The sequence below is a fragment of the Epinephelus moara genome, chromosome 21, assembly GCF_006386435.1.
Source record: "Epinephelus moara isolate mb chromosome 21, YSFRI_EMoa_1.0, whole genome shotgun sequence".
In the NCBI taxonomy this organism is placed as follows: Eukaryota; Metazoa; Chordata; class Actinopteri; order Perciformes; family Serranidae; genus Epinephelus; species Epinephelus moara.
This window is the reverse complement of record NC_065526.1, coordinates 20,425,610-20,448,446: the sequence shown is the minus strand read 5'-3', so window position 1 is coordinate 20,448,446 and position 22,837 is coordinate 20,425,610. Positions and strand designations below refer to the sequence as shown.

Sequence of the window (22,837 nt, the reverse complement as noted above, 5' to 3'; positions counted from 1 at the left end):
CCAATGACATGGACCCACAAATATAATGTGTCTAAAATAATAACACACAAAAAAATCTGATCTTTCATGTCTTTATTGAACACACTGATTTCAACATTCAAAATGGCAGTGGAAAAAGTAAGTGAACCCTTAGAATTAATAACTGGCTCTCTTCAAGTCATTCCATAGCATCTCTATTGGGTTGAGGTCTGGGCTCTGACTTGGCCACTCCAAAAGGCGGATTTTGTTTTTTCTGAAGCCATTCTGTTGTGGACTTGCTCCGGTGTTTTGGGTCGTTGTCCTGTTGCATCACCCACCTTCTCCACAGTTTCAGCTGATGTACAGACATTCTCAGATTATCCTGAAGAATTGTCTGATAAACTTGGGAATTCATCTTCCCCTCAATGATTGCAAGCTGGCCAGGCCCTGATGCAGCAAAGCAGGCCCAAATCATGATGTTTCCTCCACCATACTTTACGGTTGGGATGATGTTTTCATGATGATATGCCGTGCCCTTTCTACGCCAGATGTAGTGCTGTGTGTTTTTTCCAAATAGTTCAATCTTAGTTTCATCACTCCACAAAACATTTTGCCAATACCGCTGGAGCTCCTTCGTGGTGTCCTGCTGTAGATACCCTGCTTGTTCAATGTTTTACGTATTGTAGACTCGTGAACAGAGATGTTAGCCAGTTCCAATGATGCCTTCAAATCTTTGGCTGTCATTCGGGGTTGTTTCTTTACCTCATTGATGAGTCTTCGTTGTGCTCTTGGTGTCGTTTTGACTGGGCGTCCACTTCTTGGTAGAGTAGTAACAGTCCCAAAGTGTCTCCATTTGTAGATTGTTTGCCTAACTGTAGACTGGTGAATTTTTAAAGTCTTTGAAATCACTTTGTAACCCTTGCCAGCTTTATGTAAATCAACAATTCTTGATCATAGATCCTCTGAAAGCTCTTTTTGGCGAGGCATGGCTCACATAAGCATGTTCTTCTTGCGCAGAACAAACTCCAAAAGTTTGAGGGGTTTTTATAAGGCAAAGTAGCTGTAGTCCACACTTCCAAACTCATTATCTTAACGAGACTCCAGGTGTGCTAAAACCTGACTCCAATTAGCTTTTTTGAGGTCATTAACTCAAGGGTTCACATACTTTTTCCACAAGCACTCTGAGGTTTTTTTGGTTATTCTCAATAAAGACATGAAAGATCAATTTATTTATTTTTTTGTGGTATTTTAGACACATTATATTTGTCAATACCCTTGACTTGGATGAATATCAGATCACATTTTATGACAAATTTATTCAGAAAACCATGAAATTCCAAAAGGTTCACATACTTTTTTCTTGCCACTGTAAGAGGAAAACTATGTATTTTTGGTTTTTGGGTGAACTGTACCTTTAAAATATTGTAACATAGCAGCTTTGAACCTCACTGTTCTGAAGGCACTGGAATAATCTCAGTCCATGCACTGTGTATGCAGCTCACTCCCCATTACAGCATAGCTCTCACTTATATAAATGTTTCAACCTACATGTTGCTCAGATAGCACCCGTGGGCTCCAGGATGTTGCAGCCTGATTGACTACACAGATACGGTGTCACTCCTGGACCGGCTCCAGGATGAGGCACAAGGCCAGCGGCTGCCATGAGGGTGTCACAGGAAGTTCTCTGGTGTCACCTCCTGAGCTGATACCACTGCACAGACAAAAGGATGTCAGTTGATGCTTCACTTAAGGTGTCACTGTTGTGAAATTTTACCCAAAGTCTTTATCTGATGGCATTTTCCAGCCCATGGAGAAAGTGAGGTTGGTGTCTGTGTTTGGCACACAGTCGACTTTAAAGGCGCTGGAAACATGTTTTCGCAATCAGCTTTTCACTGAGAGCGCAACATGAATACAAAATATTCTGACAAACCTGGAGCAGTTTTTATCATTTCTTTTTATTTTATTTTTATTTTACTTATTCTTTATGTGGTTATTTCTCACATCCCCTTTTACTTTAAAAAAAAAAACATTTCAACATAGTGACAGTTTCCTTTTCAAGGCGTGACAATATTTAAAAGGTCTCATATATCTGAACAGTAACTGGAAATATAGATAAAAATAATCAAAGCAAATTGAAGTAATAATAGTAACAATACTGAAACATAAGCATATCAAAATAAAATTAACTGTATATCTGGGGTCATTTTAAAGCCCTCTTATTGTAACTGATTTCTTTGTTGCTGTTTGTTTGTTGTTTCACATTAAATTTCTGTTTTTGCTGTTTTTATCTGGGCTCTTCTCGCTGGTCTGAAGTGGGTGGAGCTCTGTTTGACAAAGGTGATGTCACATGTTTTGTACAAGACTCAGACTTCAGCAACATTTGCACCAAAGTTGTTATTGTGGAGTACAGGAGGGGTGTAAACACTGATGATGTCGTCAACCTTGACGACGACAATGCTGATGACAGTGATGGTCGTGATGATGGTGATGATGATGATGGTCATGGTGATGATGATGATGATGATGGTCATGGTGATGATGATGATGATGACAATGACGATGATGGTGACAATGATGATAATGGTCATGATGATGATGATGACAAAGACAATGATGAAGACGACAGTGATGATGACAATGACGATAATGGTTATGATAACGACAATGATACTGATGACGATGATGGTGATGATGACAACAATGATGGTGATGGTGATGACGGTGATGACGACTATAATGATGACATCGGCAATAATGATGACGATAATTGTGATGATAACGACGATACTTATGTTGATGATGATAAAGATCACGATGATGATGATGATGACAGTGATGACGACGGCAATCATGATGACGACAACGATAATGGTCATGATGATAATGACGATGATACTGATGATGATGGGGATGATGACGACAACAACAATGATGATGGTGATGACAGCGATCATGGTGATGATGACAATGACAATAGCAACAATGACCTCAGACAATGATGGTGGTGACGGTGATGATTAGAATGATTATGGTGACGATAATGAGACCAACAATAATAACAACAATGACGATGATGATGGTGATGACGAAGATGATGACGATGACGATATTGACAATGATGGTGATGATAAAAGCTGCTGATAAAGGAGACAGGTTGTTTAACCTGCAAACCGTAGCAACAATTTGCACTCCGTCAGACTGAACGTGCCTCAGCACTGTCAATAAAACTGATCAAACCACACCCACAAAGTGCTGATGGATCGTCTGTGTTCAGATTCAATGTTTTTATCCAAACTTTAACTTTGTTTGTTATTTAGTCATGAATACTTAATGTTATTGAGAAACACTCAGTGAAAGAATTTAAACCTATTTATATCTACAAAACTTAAATAACTGCTTCAGACATGACAAATCTAAATCAGAATAAAAAGATCATGAAGCTAAGAACACCACTGACGTCAAAAATGATGACGGTATGATGGTAGTAGTCACGCTGCTGCTGCTGATGATGATGAAGGCAAACATAATGATTCACTGCTTTACCATGCTCTAAAATAGGGCTATATTTGCCCTTGCGACCATGGCGACGACAGTGAAAACATGACATCAGAGGCTTTGTATGAAGGAGCCGACTCGTGTGTGTGACATTTCCACGAGAAGAGCTGGAGTAAGACATTGACGACTCAGAGAGAGAATGTAGGAGTGTATTCTCCGTTTCTCTGTGTCATGAGGGAGTGAATCATGTTCAGTTTAGCCTGCCTATCTATCTATCTATCTATCTATCTATCTATCTATCTATCTATCTATCTATCTATCTATCTGTCTGTCTACCCATCTACCCGTCTTTCCATCGTTCCATCCATCCATCCATCCATCCATCCATCCATCCATCCAATCTCGTCGCACCTTCTCTCACTACCTGACCTGATCGCAGTAACACAGTCCGACACTCTACCCGGTACTTCCTGTTATGCTCACAGTGATCTTTAAAAGGGGGTAAATCCCTGAGATAGTGTAGTATCCACAGGAAGGAAGGAGGAACTGGGGCACAGTTTCACATGCCTTGAAGCTTTGTCAAACTCTGACAGTACATTGCTGTATGTGGGCCATCGCTGGCGTAGCTTGGCTGAGAAAACGGGGCCACGAGAGCCAGTGGCAGCAACCTGAGAGGCTGCCAGAATGTAGGTTAACTATAAGTTATGTAACATGGACTCTGGACAGAGAGCACGGTGAGGGTTTACTCTCACTGTGCACCGATAGGATTGTCTGTCAGACACAGAATAGGAGTGCATGACAATGTGGAGGACAGCAGCTCTGAAATACTGGATCTGGCAGTGTGTCACTTCAGTGTTTTTACATGACGTGTGAAAGGAATTAAATCTGAAAAAAAGAATAAATCAGGTTAGGAATCTGGGTTAGTTTGACTTTGATGGCTGCATTAATAAAGTGAACAAATACAGAAATGAGAGTTGCAGTACTGCCTAAAGAAAAATTCAAAATTCATATTATTCCTATGGTCTGTCCAAAAAAAATTAGTAATCATGAACAACTATCTCCCTAATCCAACAGCAAGAGTGCTAAAACTCAAAGAAATTTGGACGTAGCTAGCGTGATCTCACCCTTTGGTTTGTGGACTCCTGATTTGAAGCCTCAAGTTCAGCATTTTAGCTGTCGCCATCTTGGATTTTGGAGCCAGAAATTACCATATTAGGATGAGAAGTTGGAGCTGTGGAGGAGAAAAGCGTGGATCTGACCCGTAGACTGTAGCGACACTTTGCTGACAGCATGTCGCTACGGTGGCCACGCCCTTAAAAATGCGTAACTTTAAGCCCTAATAACATTTAAACGGGTGAGTTGTATAAAAAATCACCTCACGCACAGTTTGAATGAATGTGGAATTTGATAAATAGGCCAAAAGCATTTTTTGTACCAGGCTGTAAAGGTGTTTATGCTGTAAAGTTAGCCCAGCACCTGCTAATTAAGATCCAGACGTTCAGGAGTCCATCTACGTCCCAACCTCACCGATGGTCATGAGCTTTGAGTAGTGACAGAAAGAATGAGATTGTGGATACAAGTGGCTGAAATGAGTTTCCTTGAAGGGTGGTTGGGCTCAGCCTTGGAGATAGGGTGAGGAGCTCGGACATCCAGAGGGAGCTCGGAGTAGAGCTGCTGCTCCTTCACGTAAAAGGGGTCAGTTGAGGTGGTTCAGGCATCTGATCAGGATGCCTCCTGGCCGGTTAGAGGTGTTCTGGGCACGCCCCACTGGTAGGAGGCCCTGGGGCAGACCCAGAACATTAGGGAGGGATTATTTATCTCATCTGGCCTGGGAACGCCTTGGGGTCCCCCAGGAGGAGCTGGAAAGTGTTGCTGGGGAGAGGGATGTCTGGGGTGCTTTGCTTGGCCTGCTGCTCCTGCAACCCTGCCCTGGATAAGCAGACGAAAAAAGAAGGATGGATGAATGTCCATGAGGTTTTTACCTGGAGTGGAATTATCCACAGGGGTCTCTCAGGTGATTCAAACTGGTAAAAACACTGATTAAAGCAGTTTCACATTAAAAAATCAGTGCTTTTTCCGATGCGCTTGTTGCAAAAATGCAAAAACACAAATGGGCCTGTCTAGAGCCTGTGTTTGGTTTGTCCGTTCTGGGCTACTGTAGAAACATGGCAGTACAACACGGGGATCTCCATAAACGAGGACCTTCTCCCACGTAGATATAAACAGCTCATTTTAAGGTAACAAATATACAACGATTCTTATTTTCAGGTAATTATACACCAAAGAGAACATACAGCCATTTACATCAGTGACGGCAACTCTGCTGGGTTGTGGATTCTAGTTCGGACACAGAACAGCAAGCTAGCGCTGTCCATGCAATGAGCTGCGAGCACCGTTCAACTTTTTACTCACTGACTCCGGTGAAAACTTGCTGTCTTCATATGTAATCTTGTCACATCAACTAACCAGTCAATGCGCTACATCTAGCAACAAGGAACACATTTGTAAGGGAAGGGAGGGCGTACAAACTTAACCACTGTGAACTGCCATACAATATCATATCCCAAATGTACCTAATTAAAGCTTTTAAATTCATGAGTGCAGTCTTAACTGATGTATTTTAAGTCGTAGAACAATACAACAAAGTCTCTTCAGCTTGTGCTAACTACAGACCTCATTTCAGGCATCTAACCAAAAACCCATTGACTGTGAGACAAGGGAACCAGGAGTGCTAAAATGCTAACTCATTTCCAGGTTTGAGGACTCATGACGAGTTGAAAGTGAGAATCTGTTGCAAAATCAAGCTCCCGTTCATTGTCTTCAGAGCAGCTCCAGACTTTTAACTTGATGACATCACAAGTTTCAGACTTCTCTGGTTTCTGGCTTTAAGGGAAAGTAGCTCATGTTCACAAATATTAATTGGACGTTCCCAGGACATGGAAGTAACATGCCGGAATTTTTCATTTAAGTGAAATACGAATTTTCTTCCTCCTCTGTTAGTGCTGCACTAGTGTGGTCTGAGAAAATCTCCTGACACAGTAAAGCACACAGCAAAGTCACAAAAAGGAACAGGAAACTCCATCTGTATTGCACAAATGTATTTTTGGACAGGCAGTGTGATTGTACTATAAATAGCCACGTAGCCTGGCGTAGCACTTTGATCATGTGTTACGAGGACGTCATGCCAGAGAGGATAAACAAACTGGATGTACCTTCAGGATGAAAAAACAACAGATTCTTCAGTACACATGTTCACAAACAGTCTGAGATTGAAATAAAAGACATTTCTTGGTTATTCATGTGCTGTTTCATGGTATTAATAATTCCCTCCTCTCTTGCAGCACTGTCTCCCTGCAGGTCAGTGGAAAAGAAACACTCATACACCACAGTGATTCCAGCCAAAGTGGGTCACATGCTCATAACACACGTCCACTGAGTGCTGAGGAAGAGACATGCAGCCCTTCCTCTGGCCTCAGCGTTTGGTCCGGTATTAGTGCATATTTTCTTCAGACTGACACACTGTTGTGTAGCAATGTGGGGTCAAAGTGCAAGAGTATTTCTGGACTTGTGTGTCCTTTTGTTCATCTGTCTGTCCATCTGCTGATCTCTCACTCTGTCTGTTCATCTCTCTGAGTGCAAAACACTGACTTAAAGCAGCACTGTGTAAGATTAAGGGAGATTTAGTGGCGTCTAGCGGTGAGGATTGCAGATTGCAACCAGTTCAAACTTCTCCTGGTTGAAATTCCTTCAGTGTTTAGGTTTTTACCAGGAACCAAATTATCCACAGAGGTCTCTTCCTCTCCAAAACAAACAGACCAGGTGATTAAAACTGGTAAAAACACTGAATAAAGCAGTTTATTATTACAAATCAATGATTTTCCAGTGCTGTTTGGCATGAAGCAAACAGGCTGTCAGCCCAGTGCCTCCTTCTGTGTGCTCACATTTTTTGTCTGATAACTTCAGATCCAGACATTCAGGAAGTTTTTACTTTGAGCAGAAATATCTGCAGAGGTCTCTTCCTCTCCAAAACAAACAGACTTGAAGATTTAATCTTGTTTCCCCATTGCTGTTCGGCTTGCTGTGGAAATGCTATTAGTCCAGCACCTGCTTGTGTGTGCTCACCTTTTTTCTCTGATAACTTAAGATCCAGACTTTCAGGAGGGTTTTACCAGGAGCTGAATTATCCGCAGAGGTCTCTTCCTCTCCAAAAGAAACAAACCAGGTGATTAAAACCAGTAAAAACACTGAATAAAGCAGCGTAACATTACAATTCAGTGTTTCTCCGATGCTGTTTGGCGTATGGCCCAATCTTGAACCAGAAGCCACTTTTACACTGCCTGTTCAAGGCAAGACTATTGTGCCGTTATGCCACCTCTGTGGTCTGTATACGATAGGTACGATAGTGCAAAGGCATGACAGAGTTGTCTCGCCTCTGAGCCAGGAATGGAGGTGGTAACAGCCGCGAAAAGATGCCTGTGAAAAACATAAAGTAAGAAAGACATGACCATGGGTGGAACAGTTGTGATGTTTTACATATTATGTTGTGGACCCATGACAGGAAATTTAAAAAGCAGCTGCTAGCAGTTAGCGGCTAACTCAAAGAGGAAGAACAGTGGCCACAAATGTCCGCAAACTGGGAAAACAAAGAGATTCGGGAGCTCCTTATCCTCCAAGCAGAGGACAAGATCAGCCGTCACATAACAGAGATGGTAACTTATTGTTATTGCCATGTTATGTCATTCTTGTTGTTAAGGTAGTGCTACCGACACGTATGTTATATGTCACACTAGAAGCAGACGCTATTTTGTTACATGTCACGCCTCTTTTGATTGCAGGATGCCGGGATGCTGTCTGAAATCACATACTGGAGTGGAATGAAGCTGCTGTCATTTGGTTCTGTGTAAAAATGCAAAGGAGGCATAAATAAGGGACTTTGTAGCGGTCCCCAAAAACACAACAATTCTTATTTTCAGGTGATTATACACTTAAAAAACATACTTATTTTATTCCATATCTGCCATTATATCCCTCTAAATCCTACACACTGGACCTTTAACAGTGTGAAAGGTTCAAAATGTGCCTGTTTGCGGAATGACAAACTTGAATTTTCCAACAAATGCCAACATCTGGAACATAACAGGAAAGCAGGGAAGAGGATTTTTTTCCTCCAGTAGAAGAGGCTTTACACCCAAATCCATAACCCTGCCCATCTACAGCCTCTCCGCACCACAGGGAGTTTCCTGGAGTTTAGGAGTGTCTGACTTCAATCACCCTCTCAGAGGAACACCAGTGAGTCATGTTACAGTAATGTAAATGAATACCTGGCAGCGTGTGTCACCTTTAATAGAGGTCTGATCACCGTTTTAATTAGAGGTCTGAAGGCAGTTTACACAGACACAAAAGACCAGACAGTCTACTGAGGCAATGGCAGGCGTAATGATTTAAATCTTAACAGAAAATCAGTGCATCATTCATGAAATTTAACCACTGCATACTTACAGTAATGTTGAAATTTATTAACCAAAGAAAAATGTTGTTTTTAAAATTGCCTTTAAATGTGGATGGGTTCAGCAACAAAATGTATTTTAGCCACCTAAAAAAAGTCCCATATAATATCAGTTTAAGTCTACGCTATATTTAGAATATTTTTACTGCTTTACCTTAATGTCAGACAGTGATTTCCAACGGGAAAATAAAGCCATTGTATCGTTCTCTTCAAGGCCAGACTCCATTGAGAAAATAAGTAATTTAAGATTGCTGAACACAGGAGCTGCTGGTCTACCACTGCTTTGATCAGTCAGTTAGTTTGGTTTTTTTTGTGTGACTCTGGCATTTAAAAGGATTAGTTTGGATTCACCAGAGTCACACAGTAACACAAAATAACTAACTGATTGAAGCAGTGGTAGACCAGCAGCTCCTGTGTTCAGTGAGCTAAAATTATTGTTTTTCTCAATGGAGTCTGGTGGCTTTGACGAGAGCATAAATGGGGAACTGAAGCTGTTAATGGCTTCCATGTCTGACTTAAAGGTAAAGCAGTGAAAATAATCTTAGTAGAATGTACACTTAAACTGATATTGATTTTTTAAGGTGGCCAAAGTAAGTTTAGTTGCTGACCTCGTCCACAGCAGTACATTGCTTCTCCTCCATAACAGACTCCAGCCTTATTCTCCAAACTCGGGGCATACCAACTGACATCTGCTGTACAAAATACCCTCAGTACGTTGACATGATATTAGGGAAATCGATTTATCGAGTTAGTCCGAGTAAAACTAGACTTTTAAAATACATAAACATGTTAGTCTGGCTGAAATCGTATGAAATCAAATTTCTCAAAGTTGGACTAACACACCTAGATAATGCGATTGGGAGTCGAATTCCTCTTCCATGTATACAGTCAATCAGACCCAAACTGGCAGAGGTGCTCTGAGCATGCTCCACAATTTACGCCCCGGGCCTTGACCTGGAAATCAAATAGCATTAAAAGGGGTAACAGAAGAAGAAGCCGGTACCAGCGTGGCAAAATCTGCATCTGTTGTCCACCAGCTAACTGTTGCTAACTTGTTTCGGCTGTGACCTAATAGGTCAACAGGAAAAAGGTCTGATACTAACAAGCTGAAAGGGGAAAGGGGGCATACAACCCCACTTCAAAAAAATCCAGACTATCCCTTTAAGAAGTGATTTAAAAGAGGTCACTGATTCTGTGAGAAAAAAAACTCAATCTCAACAAAAGCTGGATAATATGAGCTTCACCTATTGTGCTGTAGAGTATTCCCATTATTTTGTCCACCATCACCATATCACTTTTACTTTATTGGATAAAATAAGGAAATGATCCAAGGTAACCCAGTGTCCTAACACGTGTACAGTATTGCCTGATTGCCTTCTGATAATCACCAGCTGTAGGTTTATGGGTTATTTATTGACCACCACATCAGTGGTTGTAACAGCACAGTGTGAGCACAGCAGACAGGGAGTCTGTGGGCAGCAGTGACAGCTCAGAGCGTCTCCTGCCTCTGCGTGTGTCACCGTCTGCGTCAACACAGCCAGGGGAGCCGCAGAGATCAACTGTGTGATGCAGGATAGTTCCCTCCCACAACCACTTCCGGTTTCGTTTGACTGAAGCGCTGTTAGCAAAGAAGTAGCCAGATATTTTAAAAACTGAGACATGAAGTTGAACGTTGGTGTTTATTACTTTTGATTATTTTGGTTTAATTAATGTTTTTAACTGATTTGAGACCGAACGACGTTGTAACGGTATGGGTTTTAGCTAGCTAGCTAGTTTTGAGTGTCGTTGTGTTGTGTTCAACTAGTAAAAGCGTCCGTTTTGTTTCATGAGGTGGACTTTCATCGTGGACATAATATATTCGTTCATAATACACATAATACTGTTTCTATTTGACTTTTCCGACACAAAAAAATGGAGTTACTAGCCGTCCTGACAGTTGTACGCATGCGCACGCTCCACGGCGACTCCTTGGGGGTGACCTATCTTGCTGCTAACCGTTGTGTCTTTGGTTGCTCCCAGCCAGTCCTCTCATGTTCACACTGGTACTACAGCACAGTGAGGCTTCACATAAACACATAGGGACACACAATGCTCAGCTGGCTGGACCGAGGACAAGACCCATAACTTCGAGTCAAATCCAGACATTTTTTCTAAAATTATTATGCTGCATTTCACTTCTTGGTGAGTAAAATCACTGTGTTACTCTCATAGGGTTTGTGTCAGTTACTCCTGGGGAGCATTTTGTATTTTGTGTTTAATACTTCTTGTCGTGTTTATGTAGAATAACGTAGCTCATTAGGGACATTTTTGGACTGTTGCTGTTAATTTTACTGTGTTTCGTGAAAACCTTAAAAACTTCCTCTCACAGCGGTTTGGACTCCTCTCTGTGTGTCTGAGCTGCTGTGAGGCAGCAGAGGAAGTTTGCTCAGGTTTAAATGGGACTGCTGGTGTTCGTGCTGTACGGACAGGACAGGACAGGGTGGGAGACAGTGTTGTCATCATAGCTGACATGATCGCCGTGTGTCTCCGTGAGGGGTGAAGAGGTCAGCTGCCTAATGACTGTTATAATGCCAAACAGGAAACGACTCCTGCAACTGCTCCAATGAAAACTCGGTGTGACATCCGAGCAACATTCCTGTAGGGATTTAAAGAGTGTCTGAACACAATAGTGAAAGTGTTGTGGACTTGTTGTGCGTCATGGTAGTTTTTTTGTCCTATAGTGTCACTGTGAAACTACTTAAGTACATTAAAGGGACAGTTCACCCCAACATCAAAACTGCATATTTTTTCTGTTCCCTTTAGCACTGTTTATCGATCTAGATCTTTTTGGTGTGAGTTGCCGAGTGTTGTCGATATGGGCTGTACAGATATCTGCCTTCTCTCCAATATAATGGAACTAGATGACACTAGGTGTGAGGTTCCCAAGTGATCAAATACCGCCACTTTTTCAGTAGCCTTTTTCACACAGAGATCGCACTATAGAGCCGCTACAAAGTCCCGTATTTACGCCGCCTTTGCATTGCAACAGCGGCGGCATGTCGGCATCACAGAGGCAAAAGAGGCATCACGGGTTTGACATGTAACATAAATGCGTCATCTGTTATAAGGCGGCTGAACTTGTCCTCTGCTCGGAGGGTAAGGAGCTCCTGGACCTCACTGTTTTCCCAATTTGCAGACATTTTCCACCGCTGTTCTTCGTCTTTGAGTTAGCTGCTAACTGCTAACAGCTACTTTTTGAATCTCCCGGTGGTGGATTGCATGCATAACACATCATCAAAATATCGCACCTGTGTCTTATATCGTTTCGGCGCTGTTTTTATCTCCACTGCGGGCCTAAAGGCGAGACAACTCTAACTCCGTTCCCCCATTCCAGGATTGTACCTTTTACACAGCATGGCGAGGTGACTAACGCCGTAAAATTGCCGCCTTGAAGAGGCAGTGTAATAAGAGCTTATGATTTTGGTGTTAGACACCAACGTAAAAGGGCACCTTTTGTAGTGGTATGATACGCTGCCGGACGCAGTTTATAACGCCATGTCTGTTTGAAACACTGCTGATAACAGTGTATTATAGGGAGCTGGAAAGTTCCTATTGGAAAGTGGGAGAATGGAGGTGGACGGGTCCCACAAACCAGGGACTTTCACCTGTGAGCCCGCTGTTTGCTTCTTTCGAAAGCAGAAAATAGTGCATCTACTCATGGATGAGAGGCTCCTGCTCAAGACTGTGCGAGATGTAAAGGCTTTTGGTTTCTTTTTCGGCTGAGCTGTAAAGTTAGTTATCTCAGTGGTGCTAGCTTAGCTAGCAATAGACGCACTCCTCCCTCTGCGCAGTGATACATTTGGCAGGTGTAGTTTGGTAGAAAGAAAATAGTTCCTACATGAAAATGCTCACATCAAGGTCTGTGGATTATCTTGAGAAACCAGGTCATGATTTCTGGAAAGAGACATTGATGTTGAAATAATTTGTTGGCACTTTGAGCACCACAAGTCAAGTGCCATCCAGTTTTATTATATTTTAGAGAAGGCAGACATCTCTACAGCTGATATCTCACACCGAAACAATCTAGATTGATTGAGCTCTAAAGGTAAAAGGGAAAATGTGCATTTTCTATTTCGGAGTGAACTGTGCCTTTAATACAGTCCCCCCTCCTGTTTCACCCTAACGCCCATGTGCACTCTGTGCTTCTGCTGCTTTGAACCTTTAAATTATTGATTGTTCTCAGCGGATACCCACATCCACATGTACAGTAAAGTCTCTCCACTCTGTCAGACATGAAGGAGTAAATGTGATATAATCAGGACGAGAAGCAGCTGTAATGATACTGCGACGCAGCATTAATTTGAAACACTGTTATTTAATTTTTCAGGAGTATTAAACAGCCATGCAGAGCTAAATCCCTTTTAACCTAACTGCCTCTGCAGCACAGCGTTGTAATGGCACAAGAAGTGGTCTCTGGTTTCACCTCTCATTCGCTGATGGATCCAGGAAGTTGCTCACTCCAAGTGCGCACACACACACACACACACACACACACACACACACACACACACACACAGCCTCACTAGTTTAACTATTTGCTTACTACAAACAATCAGAAGTCCCTGTTCTCGTGGTCTCAGAATGAGTGAAGCAATTGCAGAGTGCAGCCTGTCAGTGCAGAGGAAGGTAGCCACAGTTGTTTTTTCTGACCAGCGGCAATGTCACTGTTTCACCTAATGTACTCTCTCTCAAACACACACGCTGTACTGTTTATAGTGGCTCGTGCTGTACGCTTCCCTTCCCTTCCCTTCCCTTCCCTCTGGGACTTGAGGGATCAGTCTAAATCCTGGTCAGCTGCTTGTATTACTGTCAGTTTAAAGCATCTTGAGGTCAAACCGCTCTGACTGCCTAAAAAGAGTTTGATAAGTGAATGTTTATTTCTCAGAATGTGAATATTCGCTGATTTTCTTAGACTTCCATTATATTAAACAGAATACTTTGGAGTTTTGGATTGTTGCTCAGACAGAACGAGACATTTAAATATGGCTTTAGGGAAATTTTGATGTGCACTTTAAGTATTTTGTGGCACTTTATGGTTCTGGGGGGGCAAGGAGGAGCCAGTGCCCCTGTAATATTAAACCTGGACCCCTCCTCTGTCTCCGTTAATTGTGGTGAATATTTTCAGACATTTTTCGCCCTACATTTATCCCCAAAAGAAGGTAATTTTAATTATTCATTGGCTGTGATTGTGAGTGTGGCAATGTTGCATTAATACCCGGACGCCAAGTATCAATTTTTTATTATGTAAATAACTAATTCTACAAATTAAACTTTTGGAAGCCTGCTATTCATACATTTTTCCGTAGGTAATAAATTGCAATATATCCTAATATATGTTAGTGCAGTACTCAGCATATCACAACATGTGTAAAATTGCAATAATATTATATCGTGACTTAAGTATTGTGATAATATCATGGGGGCTTTGGTGATTCCCACTCCTGTATTCTTGTGTATGTTGTCATATGTGTATCATTATCATTTGGGGACGCAAACCTGTGGGAGTGGTGGTGGTATGTAACAGCTGTGCTTAAAGGTATATTTCCAATCTACTGAAATGGGGTTATATGAGGTACTTATTCAAATCATTGTATCACCTACATTTGATCTCAGTTGACACGCCCCCATTTTGGAGAAGCAGGCAGGAGTACTGACACAGAATTTTTTAATTTTTTTAAATTTTTTTTATATACTTTATTAATCCCCGAGGGGAAATTCAATTTTTTCACTCTGTTTGTCAATTACACACAGGTCCGAACACACACATGCACAAACAGGACCTATACATGCACTAAGTGGAGAGATGTCAGAGTGGGCTGCCCATGACAGGCGCTCAGAGCGGTTGGGGGGTTCGGTGCCTTGCTCAGGGGCACCTCGGCAGTGCCCAGGAGGTGAACTGGCACCTCTCCAGCTACCAGTCCACGCTCCATATTTTGGTCCGGACGGGGACTTGAACAGGCGACCCTCTGGTTCCCAACCCAAGTCCCTATGGACTGAGCTACTGCCGCCCGAAGCTAAGCAATGTACTTCTGTGGACAGGGGCAGCAGCAGAATGTATTTTAGCCACCAAAAAAAATCAATATCAGTGTGCGTGTACGCTATATTTCAGAATTTTTAGTGTTTTACCATGTCATGAGACTGCATTTTCCAATGGGGAACTGAAGCTGTTGTGTCGCTCTCTTCAAAGCCAGACTCCATTGACAAAAACAGTGATTTAACACTGCTGAACACAGGAGCTGCTGATCTACTGCTGCCTTGAAGAATTGTTTTGTTTGAGTTATTGTGTGACTTTGGCATTTAAACGGGTCAGTTCAGATTTGCCGAAGTCACACAATAACCCAAACTCACAAACTGATCGAAGCAGCAGTGGACCAGCAGCTCCCAAGATCAGTGAGCTAAAGTTACTGTTTTTCTCAATGGAGTCTGGTGGTTTTGACGAGCGCATAGATGGGGAACTGAAGCCATTAACCGCTGTCTGACTTAAAGGTAAAGCAGTGAAAATACTCTCAATATAGCGTACACTTAGACTGTTAATGATTTTTTTAGGTGGCTAAAATATGTTTTGCTGCTGGCCCCCGTCCACAGCAGTACATTGCTTAGCTTCCATGTCTGCACTCCGGCTTGCTTCTCCAAACTGGGGGCGTGCTGACTGACATCTACTGTGTGTAATACACTGTCTATGGACAAGTCCCCCATACAACCCTACTTCTAAAAATCCAAACTATCCCTTTAATATATTTGGTAACCCTTAAATCACATGTGGCCCCAGCCTGGCTCCCCCCATTTGAAATGGTCAAGAACTGCCATTGTTTGATGCACCAAGCCGATTAATCGAGAAAATGTGACTCTGTTTAAAAATGATCATTTGTTGAAGCCTTTAACCAAACACTCATAGGCTCCCATTGTGTCCAAAACTTACTTGACAGCTTCTACACACACACTGGAAGTGGAACTTGTGTAACAGACCATGTAGGACCAGCTTTTCTGCTCAGATTTTCTCTTCTACTCAGCAGCTTTGTACAGCCCTGCTAAGGTTTGTAACCCTGAAATTACTCGTGTTTGGACTTATTTTCCATGTTCACATCCAAAAATAGCAGCCACTTGAACCATTACACCCCCCAGTCCTCGGCGTGCAGCCATTGGATGGTCCGTTTCCACGTATTCTTCACAAAAAAAACTTTAGGAATCACTGGAATGTTAATTACCCTGCAGGGGAAAGAGAGGGAAAAACTCTCTCAAGTTCTCAGCTGCTTGCGAGCAAACGTAGGATTTCAGCTCGTCTGTGTGCACTTGTGAAACATCGGTTTGTAAGATAATCACCATCGAGATGTAATTAGCCTAAACAAACTGGTGCCCTGAAACCGGCTCAACCAGCAGCTCTCAACAGGAAAGACCTCTCATTCCTCAGGTTCTCACAAGATCATTTGACTGTGTACATTTGGTCTCTCACACAGAAGAGGAAACAGGTCATTATTGCCATGTTAGTGAATTGTTACTCGATTATTAATTCATTGATTTACATAACGTCTCGTTGGGTTTGGAGTGCTGAAACAAGCGAGCTCTTTGCATAAAGCCACACAGTGCATGACTTGTTTTCTGTCTCTTGGAGAATCGATCTGTGCATTTAGCACCACACAGCGTGATGAATATTTAAACCAGTTTTTCTTTGTGTTCATGCAGAATGTATATGAACCACCACAGCCAAACCATGAGAGACATCCTGAAGAGAAAGTTCGCAGAGGTGGATGACAATCCCTGCTACTCCTCCTCTCCTCCGTCCTCCCTCTCCTCCTCCTCCGAGTGGGAGTCAGACGGGGAGAGCGGCCCCTCTGACAACCAGGATTTCACACCTCACAGTCCTTCCTCGCCTGCCAGTTTACCCAGTAAGTCTCCAAACTAACGGTCACTGTGCCCCCCCCCCTTCAAATAATGCAAACCTCCACCTTATCTGGTTCTTTCCCCATCGGTGTTTTATAGGAGTGTCTCTTATCAGGCTGCAGCAGCACTGATATGAAAACGCTGTTCTAGATAATGCAGAGTGAATGACTGGCCTCTGGACGGTCCGTCTGGTTGGGTGGAAGATCATTTGCCTGAGCAATAGGGTGTTGTGGAATCAATTTGAATAGCAAGGTCCCTTTAAACAAGCCGTATTAAATGGCCTTATTAAGATATGGCAGAGCTGCACAGGGAGCTCTCATTGACAGGATATTCTGCAGTTATCGGTGTGTGGTCTAAAACCTTATGTGTAACAGCTGCAGCCTTGTTATTCTGTTTGGTCACAAATTGAGTGTTGGTGCAAACAGTGCCCCAGTGTGGAGCTTTTCAGACAGACAGCAGCTGAGATGAGCTTAGTCAGCTGGTCTCAGTTGTTTACTGACTTTTGGAGTTCAGTCTCAGCTATGTGTGAAGGTTAGACAAGTTGTTGAAGCCAAACTGTTGAACTAAACAGTGACCTGATGGATATGTAAGACTAAACTGTCAGATAGAGTCTAAACCTCCACAGTCCAGCAGTTAGGCCCTGGTTTACTTGTCTTTACTGTTGATCTGTCCTCTGCTGCATTAGACCGTTTTCTTGGTATTTCCTCTCCACATGTATGTTGAACTACTGAGCCAAGCCACCTGTAGTGTGTCACCTTGTGGCCACTCAGAGACCTGCAGAAGAAAAAGTCTGTGCCAAAGCTCAGGGAATGTATTTATCAAGTATGAAGTTACATTAGGATTACAGTCAAATGATCTTTTTTTTCCCTTAGGAGCAGGGTTTTCTTAAGATACACCAAACCCCACAGGAAGAAACTCTGATTTTAACTTTCCAAACAGGGTTGAATGAAAAGAGCTTTGACACCAAACTCCTGAGCCTGAGCCTGTCAGTGGCAAAAAAAAAGTTTTAGTGGACATACATTGACAGTGCTCTGACAGATATGCTCATGTCTTCATAGTAAGGGTTAAAGCTCCAGACACCCACTTTAAAACTAAACTCTGATGTCTCTTTGTAGCACCACCAGTTCGCTCCATCCTGAAGAGGCCCAGGCTTGCAGGCGCACAGAGCAACGTGCGCTTTGACCAAGTGACAGTGTTCAGTTTCCCACGGTGCCAGGGCTTCACCAGCGTGCCCAGTCGTGGAGGTGCCACCCTGGGCATGATGCAGAGGCACAGCACCCTTCAGAGATACACAGTGGCGGAGCATGCCCTGGAGCGACGGCACAGGCGCACGGAGAGGCTCAGAGAAAGACGGAGAAAAGAGAGGCTCGAGGCACTGAAACACAAAGTGAGTGAGCTTCACCTCTACATTAGTTTGCATTGCTTGCTACATGGCGGTCTTCTTACTCTATCTGTTGTGTGGGTCACAGTTAATCACCAGTGGGGCCATTGACCGAAGAGATGCAGACACGCTGAAGGTGGATCAGATCCCAGATGAAGACGCTGACGTCCATATCAGTGATGCTGAGCTGGAGGAGGGAGGTTTCCTTCAGCCGTACTCCTCCAAACAGCGGCAGGCTCTCCTCCAGGCAGCGGGGGTGAAACGCATTGACAGGGAGGAGAAGAGGCAGCTTCACGCCCTGCGTCTCTCCAGAGAGGCCTGTGGATGTGACTGCCAAGGCTTCTGTGAGCCAGAGACCTGCGCGTGCAGTCTGGCAGGAATCAAGTGCCAGGTACGAAACTTACAGGGAAATGACTTGTTTTATACATTGATGTACTCTTCCGAGCAAACTGGACAGAACTACCTCAGATTTGTTTTGTAAAGTCTTAAGACCTTGATGATGCTTTTTTGTGAAGATAGCCAGCTTTCGTCAAATGGCATTGCCCTGGCTTGGTGGTCATTTTCCACGTTTCCCCATAACATAGGAGGTTGTTGTAATTTGACTTTACGTAGCTCAGTCTGACCTGAAGTTCACATGCTGGATAAGAGTTCATACCTGAAGAGATATCAGGCTTTTCCCATTAAGTTGCGTCAATGACATCCTGCCTGTACCCCCAATGTGCGTGAAAGTGCGATGGCCTGTTCATCGTATTTGAGTACCCACAGTGCTGATTCTCTCCTGTCTTTTACACAACAGGTGGACCGCTTCAACTTCCCATGTGGCTGCACGAAGGACGGTTGTGGAAACACTCAGGGGCGCATCGAGTTCAACTCCAGACGCGTGCAGACTCATTACATCCACACCATCATGAAACTGGAACTGGAGAGACGACTGCAAGATGAAACACTGAGCCGAGAGGACCAGACGGGACTTCCAGAGGACCTTGAAGATTACGTGGACCAGGATGAGGCTCATCCGGTGCAGAGTGCACAGGATAAGAGCTGCCCCTTTGGGTTTACCATGGAGGAGGACGATCTTCCTCTCACCATGCCCGCCACGCCTTCTTTTCATTTCAGCTCGGAGCGGATGGTAGTGGAGGAGAACAGCTGCAGCAGCGACATGACCGACTCCTCCTGCTCCTCCTCTGACTCTGACGCAGCAGGATGCCTTATTAATGGGAGTCAGAACCTCCCTGATGTTGATGGAGGGTTGTCTCGTGCCCTCAGCATCTGTGACTCTGAAGATAATAACTACTCTGTGTGCAGCCAGCTGAGGCACACAGGAGAACCACTGAAGCAGCACAGCAGCTGCTCTGCCACTCACAGCACACCTGCGGACAGTACAGGACCACTGACAGCCAACATGTTCACAGACAACATGAGCAGGACAGATTACCTCGACGAGAACGCAAACCAAGCCACAGACTTCTTCGATGATGACTCTCTTGAGGGCTTCCCCAAAACTCCTTCCCCCACTGTGGACTATTTCTCAGGCAGGTACATGGACCTGAGTCTGTCCTCTGACTCTGACCTCGAGTTCTTCGACAGCGACTACACCTCTGGACCTCTGCACAGCTCGTTCAAAGCGCACAGACAAACGGACAGCTTTTGCCAACTGCAGCTGTTGAGTTCAGTTAACTTGCCACAGTACGAGTCGAGCACCTACCTCCTGGAGTCTCTGATCGGCCTGACTGAGCCGAGCCCAGAGTAGGGTTACACAGTCAGCGATACCCAGCTTTCATAGCTGAGTCAAGGCAGTCTAGTCAGGGGTGGGCAATACCATACAATTTGGTTTTGATCCGATACCAAGGGCCAGAGTTGCCATAATCGATACTTAAGCTTTGAATTATCAAAAGCAGCTTATGTACATTCATGTAGGGAAGAGCAGTGTGTGTTGAAAGATACTTTATTCATCCTCTCTGGGAAATTCAGGTATCCAGCAGCTCTCATGGTGGGCGCTCGCCACCACAGTCTGATAAACATCAAAAGATCTGAGCCTCCTGGGGAAGAAGAGGTGGCTCTGCCCCTTCTTGTACAGAGCATACATATTCGCAGACCAGTCGAGCCTGCTGTCCAGGAGCACACCCAGGTATTTACAGGTACCTCAGTGGCCTCCACCATTATGCAGACCAGCTGGCAGGGTGGCTTTGATCTTCTGAAGTCCCCCACCATCTCCTTAGTCTTGGTGGTGTTCAGGAGGAGGCAGTCCTTATTGCTCCAGTCACTGAAGGCCTCCACCAGGTCCTGTCCACTTCAGGACTTCAAGACTCAACTTGAGTTTCAACTTGAACTATTCAAAAGTTCCAGTTCAACTAAATTATTCTGAGAATATGGTAATGAATCGTCACATAGATAATCTGTTAAACATCTACAGAACAAAGTGAGACAGTTAAATTGTTGAATGTCAACTAATAAGCTATTGAACTGTTACAGATACTCTATGAACTATCTGTAGGCGGACTATTCAAATTAAGTGTTACTGGTTAAACTAGTCAGAGTGCAACATGTGTGTTTGAGTGCACACAGCATGACAACAGCAGTGGAGAATTAAAGAGCACATACACTAGATGTGTTCACGACAACGAAACATTGTTTGCATGGACACTTTTTTCGAAAACGATCCCATTGCCACTACAATCAATCCTTATAAAATCTTAATATCTGTACTGATATTTTGGTATTGATCCACTCGCCCCTGTTACTAGTGACACAAAGAAACTGTGTAAGAGATTTAACTGTATAAAGCACTGCTTTTATGTATTTGTAAGAATATTTCGATGTACAAAAAAATGATCGATAAAATATTTTTTCCTTGCTGGATATTTTTTCTATTGCCTAAAAATTATTTTGCCTTTGTTTCAGAGAAACCACACTTGAGTAATTAATATATGTCTGTTTTTATTATTATTATTATTATTATTATTATTATTATTATTATGATTATTTCTTGAACCTATATAATGATCTCTGATATTTTATTTAATTTCTTACATCATGGCCACACAGATGATTTTGATAGGGCACATACTACTCCGGATATCAAAAAAAATATCCATGTGTCGTGGGCAGCTGGTCATGTCATAAACAGGAAAATACACTTTGACACATGCAGTAATAAAAAAATAACCTGTCTCTATTTTCAACAATTTTTGGGTTGTTAATTATTTTTTAATAACTGTCTGGCTGATTGTGGATCATCCTGTTTATGCCTAACAATATGTTCAAAATATTTCTGTATCGGATTGATAAAATAAAACATTTTTATTTATTTATTCACTGACTTCAGATTGATTTATTGAGTGGTATTTTTCTATTCAGCCCTAATACGCGTGACGGTATAGGAGCAATAACGATGATAATGATGTTCATGGGATTTACGCTCACTGCTGTTTTTCATGATTCTTTTAGTGCAAAGCCAAGAAGAAGAACTATAACACTAATTAATTCAGTACAATCTCAACTATCTAACTCAGTCCAGTGGTTTGCAAATAGTCAGACATGTTGACTTCATTGCAGGACAAGCACAGGTGAAACTAATCACATTGCTGAAGAGTCGGTTCCTTTAAGTGTTCCAATACACCATGCCAGTGAGCCAGCATACACAGTAGGGCTGCAAGTAATGTTTATATTCATTACTGATGAATCTGATGATTATTTTCTCAATAAATTGATGAATTGTGAGTCTAGAATATGACAAAAATAATAAAAATGTCCATCACATTTCCCCAGAACCTAAAGTGATGTCTTGTTTTGTCCAACCAACAGTCCACAAATTTAAATATATTTACTTTTATATCACAAAAATTGCCTAAATCATATTTTTATAGGAAAGCTTTCCCTTTTAATGCCTGATTTCTACTTTTGTGGTTTGTAACTTTTGTGTTTTATTTCTATGCACTTTGTGAAGCACTTTGCAACCTTTTTTTTATTGAAGTGCTATACAAATAAATATTATTTTATCATATTATTATATGAAAGAAAACAAAGAAAAGCAACAAATCCTCATTTTGGATAGCTGCAACCAGAGAATGATTTTTAGTTTGATGCTTAAAAAAAAAAAAAACATTTATCAAAATAGTCGTAATTTTCTGTCATTCAACTAATCGATTCATCAACTAATTGTTGCAGTCCTAATACACAGCACCAATACCCTGGACCTAGTCTTATAAATCTACATCTCAAAATGACATTGGCGTAAATGTCTTTATGTTCACTGAATTAGCTGCTGTGTAATGTCAAAGTGTCTAAGGGTTGTTTCTCCTGGTTGGTATTAATTTACTGTCACTAATAAACCTGCCATGGTTCAGAAAATATCACGTTTAAGGTCTTTGCATCATTACATCATTACTTTATAATTAAATAAATATGTTACCACAGAGGTCATGTTAGTGACCTCATTAACACAACTCCATTATATAATGCTACCGCTGAAGCAGCCCTGTGTTTTAGAACAGTGGGTATGTCCCAAGTCTCTTATTTTATACTGCTAACTCCTAACTCCCGACTCCTTGCGTGTTTTCCGAAGTGGGAGGGACTAAACA

The 22,837-nt window shown here is 42.5% G+C and overlaps 1 protein-coding gene across 1 annotated transcript; it reads left to right on the top strand.

Annotated features, from left to right (window-relative positions):
- The first annotated feature begins 10,981 nt into the window (after window positions 1–10,981).
- Window positions 10,982–21,568, top strand: LOC126409143 (cysteine/serine-rich nuclear protein 1-like). The gene is made up of 5 exons (XM_050075095.1): window positions 10,982–11,140; window positions 16,679–16,881; window positions 17,992–18,263; window positions 18,346–18,648; window positions 19,054–21,568. Exons 2-5 carry the CDS (start codon window positions 16,680–16,682, stop codon window positions 20,005–20,007), a joined length of 1,731 nt encoding a protein of 576 aa, XP_049931052.1. The 5' UTR covers window positions 10,982–11,140; window position 16,679; the 3' UTR covers window positions 20,008–21,568.
- The last annotated feature ends 1,269 nt before the right edge of the window (window positions 21,569–22,837 follow it).

Excerpts from the sequence above, each read along its gene's own strand:
- LOC126409143 (XM_050075095.1), top strand. The coding sequence starts at position 16,680 with ATGTATATGAACCACCACAGCCAAACCATGAGAGACATCCTGAAGAGA. Across the intron at positions 16,882-17,991 it reads CTCGCCTGCCAGTTTACCCA|CACCACCAGTTCGCTCCATC; the intron begins GTAAGTCTCCAA and ends GTCTCTTTGTAG. Across the intron at positions 18,649-19,053 it reads TGGCAGGAATCAAGTGCCAG|GTGGACCGCTTCAACTTCCC; the intron begins GTACGAAACTTA and ends TTTACACAACAG.